Raw genomic sequence first — 10,088 nt, forward strand, 5'->3', positions numbered from 1 at the left:
GTCAGTGTCTGGTTGACATTTCTGCTGGCATTACACGTAACAAAGCAGTTGTTGTAAAGTAATAAAGTGAAAGGTCTTCCTAGTCACCTTTCATTTTTTTTCTTTCTGAATGAAAAACAAGGAGTGGGAAGCTTTTTTTTTTTTTTTTCCTTAATGGTGCGTCAACCAGTAGAAGCTCTTCTATAAAAAAGTGAGTTCTTTCTAATCTTCACCAAGCTCTGCGAACCTAAGGAACAGTGTCTGCGCTGTTACGAAAGGAAACAGCACCAGAGATGCGGGCTGCTGCTCTCACATGTGCGCTAGGTATGACATCTTTCGTTTGATCTCATCTAGGGTACACTTTGTAGATCGTAGGTAAGCAACATATTTCTTGAATTAAGTAAACCTAGGAATAACGATGCGGAAATTCATCTGATGAAGGCGTGTCCTTTTGTTAGGTAAATTGTACAAATTCCTAAATCGAGAGAGATCTGCTTATTGTGCTCAGTGATATTTAACCGAGATTAAAGCTAGTGTAACAAGGCTTCTTCTGGGGCTAGATACGATGATTCTGAAGAAACTTGTAAGCGCAACAGAGACGGACAAAAGTAAGGGTACGCGGATAAATGCATTTCCGTCTTATCTTGCGCCTAATAATTTCTTGAGAACCGAGAGTGTGTTTTGAAATAAGCACCGATATATATATACATATATATATATATATATATATATATATATATATATATATATATATATATATATATATATTTATACATCACTAACACATGCTGGGAAGTGAAGATAGGACATGTAAGTCATTTATCACATTATCTCAAAAATGGGGTTTAATTTACAGTAGATAAAAACGACCTCTAGTTTCCCTCGTGTTTGCCTGAGCCTTCTAACTGTTCTATTTCAGCCGGCCTCTTCATTGTGGAAGAGGCAAGCTCGAAGTGCCCTGATATTGAAAGGCGCCCACAGGTGAGAGTGTACTTCAATGAAGGGGGAACATTCGGAGGCAATATATATATTATCTTTCATATAGGTTTAAAACATAAACAGAAGTAGTTCTAATATGATTCGTTAGTAACCTCTTAGGTAGAACAACACAAAAAAACACATTTGTCGTTAGCACTTTCCTTCTTTTTTTATTACAGTGCCCGTGTTAGCTTTTTCTTAAAAAATAAAAAAAAATTACAGATAAACTAAACTACTTCAACGACAAATGAACTGGTGAATGATTGTATATTGTCACGGATGGAATATTTTAGACGAATGCAGGACTGAAAACCAACATTTCTTGAGGCGAACTTGAGCCTGAAACTAAAGACAATAACCGTACCTCCTGAGACGGCAATAGGAGGGTGACTGTCCCGAAGCTGCGCTTTACGTATGCTTTTACATGCGCGATGCGCTTAGAAATGCCTCGAAGGAGAACAAACGAGGACAGCAGAGAATGCGCTGAACCATTCCAGAAGAACAAAAATTGAAAAAAAGGAAAAGCAGTTCACACAGGTTTTAATTTTAGTTCGTCAGCATGATAATATCGTGCACTGCAAATTCCGCCACGCATGGGCCAATATTGGAAAGCTAGTTAAACTATTACTGCTGATTCTATTAGTATGATGAATTTGTCAAATTTATATTTTTAAAAGCACACCCGCAAAGATACAATAAAGACGATTTGGAAGTTCCACGTGATAATTGAGATAGGCGCGAGGCATATCGGAAGCAATGGTAACCACACTTTAAGCATTGCGGACTCTTGCGGGTCGCACAAATCACGTAAACAGCTCCAATAGCAATCGTAATGGTGGTGACACCACGAGGCTGCGGGAGAAACGGATTTCACGTGATGTAATACACGACAGTCATCTGCGGCTTGTCAGGGCATTGCTGGAAAGAAACGACACTCTCTCGTTTTCTTTCTTGATCGTGAGTTATTTTAAAATATTAAATGCTCTACTTCAGTAACAATGGAAAGTGTATATCTCGAATAAAAATGGTTTATCAGACGAAAATAAATTAGCATAATTATAACTAAACGCCTGCTCGTTTTTAGTTAGAAGCAGCCCCTGTGTTCTCAATGCAGTGTTTGGAAGAAAAACTATGCGAAAACACAAGACAGCCGAAGAGATTAAAAAAGTTTCATTTTATATGACGTCTCGTACTCACTTCGCGGACGAGCATCTTCTCTTCTATAACTGTGGTATAACACGTGTCGCCTTTCTTCGGGCATCAAATTGCTAAACGGGAGCTCGGACTCACTCCCGAGTACGACGTTGTCGTTCACCTTCCTTTGAATGTTGACGATGTCGACAAACGAAATGTTCGCCCCCATAAAGCGCCGCTCCACCACAGCTCACCACGCCAACCGCGTTTATAAAAGCTGCTGGAACCGACAGATCACTGTTCACGTCGCTTCCCTCTTCGGAGGCCAGGAAAACAAAAAGAAATCAGAAAGTTAGTTCCTGTTTTTGACAGTGTCTTTTCAGACAAAGTAATAAGCGTTTCAAAAATCTAAAAGAGAGCGGCAAGTTAAATCCAACAATTCGAAAAAACACGTTTAGAAAATTTAAAATCGTGTTCATTGAGCCGTTACAAAAACAATATTATGAAATCGCTCCGTCTGCTTTTCACCCGACGTTCATGAGCCGCACGAATATACCACCAAAAATGTTTGCGTAAGTTATAAGTAATTGCAATTTCCAAGATACCAGTTGCACTTGCAGTCAATATTTCTTTCATGCAAAATCATTAACTGTCCGATGCAGTGAGCCGACCTCATCAGCCACGCCAAACGGCAAATAATTTCGTGAAGCAGCGATCTGAGGCATCGCAGCTTTGAAGCCACGGAAAAAGCCGAGCAAAACGGCAAGTAAATGAAGCCGAACGAGGCCGCCGCATGTCAGTTTCAATCAGCGCCACCCCATGGCGCTGCGTGCCCGCGCGGCAGCCGACTTTTGCAGCCGATTCCACGCCGCCGACATCGCGGCGGTACGACCGATGTCAGCGAGGTGCACCAACTTCACGAGGACGCGTGCAAGAACGACATTTATGCTTTCGCATTCACAACTCAAAAGTGCTTAGGTGTACCTCGAGCCTTTTTGTTTTTGTCATTGCCGCCATATTCTGAAAGTTCTACATGCCAGGACTGCCATTCAACTCCCTCTACGCCGTAAAATCTACCATGACGAGCGACGATGAACAAAGTGCGAATAGGCTGCAAAGGAAGTCCGCATGCCGAGGCTTTCTCCAGGAGCTCAGGACTCGTCAGACGGAAAGTTGGCGCGGAAAGTTCGGGGAGCGCGCCAAGGACGCCGGCGACAAAAGTGCGGCGTCATCGTCGAAAGAGCTCAATTGGTCCTCTTCATGCCTTTGTCCTCAGTTTTGCCTTTACCGATTCTGGGAAATATCGCTTATAAGACAAGATCTGCGCCCCCCCTCCCCCCACCCCAAAACGTCATCACTAGGGGATCCAAGCAGCGCGGCCTATCTTGCGTCAGCGTCGCCGCCAGCGCGTCTCGCAGCGTCTGACAGCGAGCGCCACGCTAGCACGCGGCGACGCCAAGACGGACGCGTCTGCCGCTTTGCGGCGACGCTCGTCAAGCTTCAATGTGTTTGCCGCATGGGGCGGGTCAATCGGTGGATCCGCTAACAATGACGTCATGCACAGGCCTTGTTTTGTACGTGGTATTTGTCTAGGTCCCCTGCACTGCGAATGCTGTGGATGACGCGGCGCATATTCTATTCGAACCACTATTCGGCCACCCAGAGTAAAAGCGTTTTAATTTGTCACTCGTAAACTGCATAGAGCGGATTCCCAGCGGCCATTTTAACATTGATCTTCCTTTGCCTTTGCCACCTCTCTGCTCGTTTAAGCATCTATATTTCAGTGTAATCGCCTTACCACGTCATATATCGCGATGCCCTAAGACACCGCACGCAACGACGTCATATGAAATGGCCACCCTATGCCATGGGCATACCCGTAGTAAAAGGACTTAGAATAAAACGGAGAAACATTAAAAACTTTGGGGTTCGAATGTTGCGTATCTTACATAAGCATGATTATCCAAGTGTTTCACACGTATACTTGCACGCAACGGCACTGAGCGAAAAATGTTTTAAATTGGTCTACTTTCGAGTTTAGAAAATAAATCGCGATGTTAACACAGTAGTGATGATCGCTTTGGTGCCGTAATCTAGACAGCGAGACGAAGCGGGGCCCAGGAATCGGGAGGTCGCCGTCTGCTGCGACTGCCCAGTGGTGTGGAGTTGGCCAATCTCAGCAGACGGCGATGTCCCGGTTCCCCGCCCCGCATTGTTCAGCCGTGTCGATGAAAGCCCCTGATGTGACGATGGGCAAGCACGGACCAATAGCTTCATTTCCGCGAAGAATATCGAAACGCATGACACGATCTTGTTTTCGAAATTACAAATCAAGTCCTTGTTTTTGTGTGTCTGTGTCAAAATACAACAATGAATAACTTAACCGCCCCCAATGACACTTTATGATTATTTTTATTCGATCGTACTCAACTGTATATTTTAATTTTCTCTTGCTTTTGTTTGTCATTCTCGCTTTTGTTTGTTTCTAAACTCCTGGGCGTTAGGCCCAGGAGTCTACACAGGCTGGCTGCTCAATATTGAAAAAGAGATTGCTTCTTGAGCAATTATGTTGAAAGAAATTGTAGTTTATTGCCATACATAAAACACATGAGGGTACTACTGAACTCATACGAGTGCGCTGGGCTACCAGTTAAACATTATATATACGGAAAAGTCCGGACACGAGAGAGCAAAAACGAGAGAAGTAGAGCCCACCTTCGGACCGTGGTGTCGAATGCAGCAGTTGTTATTTGAGCTGTTTTGAGCTGTTTTTTTTTTTTTCTTGTTTTTGTTCTCTCGCTTTCGGGTTTTTACAATGACAGTCCAATACACGTCTAATGTTGAATATAAATTGTGTGATATTTTCTGAAATTATAATTATGCTTTTTCTTTCCTCGCTAATTTTCAACTCAAAAAAATTATGTTACGGAAAAAAAGATTATTCGTTTTCTAGGATACGAACTGCAACTACTACTGCCGCAACCAAGCTGACGACGGCTGGGAAGAAGGTTTTCTGTTGGACGGACAAATGTGTAACGTACGGCACCTTTCTTGGAGTTATGCGTTTTATGTTGGAATCTTGGTTGGTCCGCAATAACTCATCAGCTTGTGATAAAAACCGTGAACATCTCCCCAAAGCTTACGCAGATATTTCCGATAAATGGCCCTGCGTTAGAATAGATCCATACTTTTTCTTTCTAGCTAATGGTGACGCCTCCCACATATGGGAGCCCAAAAGTCTAATGTTTTGCCTTCCTTCTGTCAACTCGCCGTACTCAAAATGTGGCCGAAAAGGTTGTTTTGAAAAGAGTTGACAGGACACGACATGCATGGGTACATGCATGTTTAGGAGTTTTTCTTTAATGAAGTTGGTGCTGCAATAACAAGAATAATTACTGAATAGTACAACCAAGCTATACCGCTCGTTCGAGTGCCAATCACGGCCACCGTCGCGTGCGCGCGCGTGCGTGTGTGCGCGTGTGTGCGCGTGTGTGCGCGTGGGTGCGCGTGGGTGCGCGTGTGGTTGTGTGTGTGCGCGCGCGTGTGTGTGTGCCTGTGTGTGTGTGTGTATGTGTGTGTGTGCGTGTGTGTTTGTGTGCGCGCGCGTGTGTGTGTGTGTGTCTGTGTGCATTTGCGTGCTTGTGTATGTGTGCGTGTGCGTGTGTGTGTGTGCTTGTGTGCGTGTGTGTGCCTGTGTGTGTGCGTGTGTGTGTGTGTTTGTGCGTTTGTGTGTGTGTGTTTCTTACTTTTACTCTAGAACAGATTGACTAAAGAAGCTAAAATCTTGACATTTACTAAACAAATGTACGGGCGTTTTCGCCCTGCTACAAGGCAGACTTGTACCGTACGCATTACAAGTAATCAAATTACTTGTAATTGATTAATTTTTGGAGTAATTTTGTAATCAGTTGATTACTTTTATTAGGCAGTAATCACAAGAGTAATTTGATTACTTTGTGAAGTAATAAAATTACTTGTAACCGTTACAATTTGTCCACGGAGCCCCCCCCCCCCTCCCCCGGCACACGCCTTTTTTCATGAAATGACAAAAATAAAATTTGCTTTTCTTTTTTTTCGAACGGAAAAAAAGAGATTTTTGCGGAGCTGTAGGAAACGAGGTCAATCTCTTTCTATGTACAGTTTCTGTGAATTTCCGGTTTTTTTTTTGTCTTTTTTTTCGAGCTAGGACTGGGAGTGGGAAGCCCCAGGGAAGCCACAGTGCGTGACAAAGGCCATTCAGGGCGAAGTTTGAGGAAGCAGAATGTAGCTTTGTGAGTCCTTCGTTCAAACTAGCCCCCTCACGCACACACACACAGAAATAAAAAAAAAATAGAAAAAATCCTGCTTAGGGTACCTACTCGCAGCCCGTAGGAGAACCAGAACCGAAGAATGCCTAAAGCGGATGCAAAATATAACAAAGGCAGTCGAAATATTTCCCCATTTCCCCTACGTGGTCTTTGTGACAAGCAATGTATCGAGTTGAGAAGTGGTCGGGGCGATCTCTTCCACTAATGGATACTACACATGATCCGTTTCAAATCCTGGAGCTGCTGCTCTTTTGTATAACATGCGAGCTCATCCACATGTGAATAATAAAATGAGCGACGCAAACTTTGAGCGACAACCCTTGCTCAAGCTTAACAAGATCTAGAGCCCCCTCCGCTTCCCCCCCCCCCCCCCCACACACACACACTGGCGAACGCCCAAATCATTAAACGTCTTCAAACGAATTCTATGCTTGTGTTCGCATTGTGAAGGTGCAACGACCACGAAGAAGGAGCCAGTTTTTCTTCTTAAATACTTGTGCAAATGTGAAATACAGGTTGGAAGTAGTTCATTGTTATGAGCGCTAAAGATGTGTCTTCACACAATAAAGTAATCGGAAAAGTAACGATTACTTCTTTAAGTAACGTCCAATTACTTTTGCCGTCGAGTAACCAAGTAATCTAATCGAATACTTTTTAGCCAAGAGTAATAGTAATTGTAATCGATTACTTTTTTTTAGTAACGTGTACAAGACTGCTACAAGGTCACGAGTTTTCACGTTTCGTTTAAGGAAGGCAGTTGCGCAACGCGAAGTGATCATTTCGAGAGTAACTTTTCAATGTAAATGATGCTGAAGGGTTTACATTTCTGAACTTTGGAGGTTAAAATGACAAAATATTGAAAGACACAATGCATATAAGTTCTTGGTCTATCTGTTTAATCGAGACAAAATGGCAATTAAGATTTTCTTCCGAAAAAAAAATGTATTCGTCCTTTTATTACAAGCCCCAGTTCATGCGCTCCCTGACTGATGCTAATTATTACAGTATGTAAGGCATATCATTAATACGATTACTTATTCAAACCCCGTTTTTGTGGCATTAGATACATATGCGTCTGGCTGACTGTATTCTGTCGCAAGCCTAGCTACCAAAGTGGGAAGCACAAACGATAACTTGCGTTATTATTCTACATTATGTCGATTTATAATCCGTTTTTAGACCAGGCAGGTGCATAGACTAAAATTATTAATATGATTCGTTTGAAAGTTTAGTTACCTCTCTTCACTGATTTGGCTTCATTTATTAGTTCTTTACATTTAGATTTATTTTTAGCGATATTTTGATCGTTGGTTGACCTTAATAAAGCTTGTCGCCTCGACGGTTCTTTTTACCAATCCCACTTTGTATTCATAAGAAGTACACCTCCCTGAAAATCAAATTAGTGTTTTAATGCCAAGAGTTCATGCATGCTGTAGAACTTATACTATAGAAAAATTAAAAAAAAAAAAAACTAATGCACAGGGGTGTGCTTTCCAGTGCTGGCTGTCTATTAAGCCAATTTCTTCAAAATATTAGCCCATGCATGATGGAGACATTCCCGAGCAAAATGCAAAAAGCGACCGTAGATGAATCATTGCTATGCTTTTAGCGAACGCAAGCACAATATAAAGCACATGTATTTTTTAAACATGAACATGGTATGCTACCGGTTTCATGTTACAGCCGAATAACTATACCAAACCGTAAAAAAAGTGAAAGCCGCTTACAACTCCCTGTAACGCCGAATTGGAGCGCAGCTCTTGAGGAGGAGGAGGGAAGGGCGCTGGGGGGGGGGGGGGTTAGACTAACCAGGGGGGGGTTACGTGACCTTGGGGGGTCACCTGACCCCCAATGCCGATGATGTCATCACTGACGTCACTGATGACGTCATTAGTGACGTCACTGATGACTTCACCAGTGATGATGACGATGACGATGCGAATGTCGGTGACGTCATCAGTGACGTCGCTGACGACGTCATCAGTGATGATGACGATGACGATGCGGATGCCGGTGACGACATCAATGACGTCACTGATTTCGTCATCAGTGATGATGACGATGACGATGCGGATGTCGGTAACGTCACCGGCATCCTCATCGTCATCGTTATCATCACCGATAACGTCACCGGCATCCACATCGTCATCGTCATCATCACTGATGACGTCACCGGCATCCACATCGTCATCATCACTGATGACGTCACCGGCATCCGCATCGTCATCGTCATCATCACTGATGACGTCATCACTGATGACGTCACCGGCATCCACATCGTCATCATCACTGATGACGTCACCGGCATCCACATCGTCATCGTCATCACTGATGATGACGATGACGATGTGGATGCCGGTGACGTGATCAGTGTCGATGACGTCATCGGGGGTCACGCGACATCGGCGGGGGTCACGTGACCTCGGGGGTCACGTGACCTCGAGGAGGGGGTCACGTGACCTCAGGGGAGTCACGTGACCTCGAGGAGGGGCCACGTGACCTCAGGGGAGTCACGTGACCTCGAGGAGGGGGTCACGTGACCTCAGGGGAGTCACGTGACTTCGGGGGGTCACGTGACCTCGGGGGGGTCACGTGCCTCCCCACGAAGTCACGTGACCCCGGTGGGGGGCTCGCGCGGTGCATTATGGGATATTTCCCATGATGCACCGCGCGGTTACGCCGACGGCGACGGCGACGGCGACGGCGACGGCGACGCCGCTCAAGCCGGAAACGGGCCCCTAAGAGCTGCGCTCTAAAACGTTTTAACTCTGTTAGATCAACAATGTGGTAGTCATACTCAACTTATCATACTTATCATAACTATTTCGTGGTTTGTCCTATTACTATTCATCTCAACCGAAGGAGAAGCTATGCATTCTTTCTTGCTAAAAATTGAAAGGTGGATTACATACTTGTGGCGTCTTATAAAACTACTTTGTTTCAAAAACTTGATTTTTTATTTGCAGTATGCAGCAGAAAATGATGGGGTGTGTCAAGAGGGAATCTGCTATAAAGCGACCGTTCCAAGTCCGACAGAACCTTCCCATCCGGTCGACGATCCTGATGACCCCTCAGACGGAGATCCTGCGACACCGAAGCCTCCAAAAAAGAAGAAAAAGAAGTCCCCCAAAACGAAAACCAAGAAACCTAAGAAGAGCAAGGACAAAAATCCAAAAAAGTCAAAGAAGCCAAAAAAGAATCCAAAAGACGACACTGGAGATGATGGACCGGGCTTCGATTGGACCCAATAATTTTATTGACATTTTTCCCGTGATTACTACGCCGATTAAAAGAATAAAAATTGCATGAAAGGACATAAAATTACAGAAATATAATGAGCAACCTGCTTTTTTTGTGTGTGTGTGGGGGGGGGGGGGGGAGAGAGAAAACGGCGCCCATATTTCAAAACAGGCTTGCTCACACCTTATTGGCCTGAATAAAAACAGCGCACATATACCGAAGACAAAGAAGGTGTAGACGGGACCTCTACACCTTTCTCGTCTTAGTTATTTGCGCGTAGTTTCCAGTTGTACCATAAACCAACTCGCCTGCATCGTGTACTTTGCCCTATTGGCATATCTGGATCAATAACCTAATCATTAAAAAGCCTTATTGAACGGAAAAAGAAGTATTAACAATACACTAAAAGGTGTGAAACTATTCGGAAGCCAGCTCAGGCAATATCGACAA

General features: G+C 44.1%; 1 protein-coding gene across 1 annotated transcript; it reads left to right on the forward strand.

The window, feature by feature from the left end:
• Nucleotides 1-232: 232 nt before the first annotated feature.
• Nucleotides 233-9,649, forward strand: LOC120842804. The gene is made up of 4 exons (XM_040213982.1): nucleotides 233-303; nucleotides 899-960; nucleotides 5,045-5,128; nucleotides 9,365-9,649. Exons 1-4 carry the CDS (start codon nucleotides 273-275, stop codon nucleotides 9,647-9,649), a joined length of 462 nt encoding a protein of 153 aa, XP_040069916.1. The 5' UTR covers nucleotides 233-272.
• Nucleotides 9,650-10,088: the final 439 nt, after the last annotated feature.

This window comes from Ixodes scapularis, unplaced genomic scaffold (assembly GCF_016920785.2).
Source record: "Ixodes scapularis isolate PalLabHiFi unplaced genomic scaffold, ASM1692078v2 PGA_scaffold1__304_contigs__length_218370807, whole genome shotgun sequence".
Classification (NCBI taxonomy): Eukaryota; Metazoa; Arthropoda; class Arachnida; order Ixodida; family Ixodidae; genus Ixodes; species Ixodes scapularis.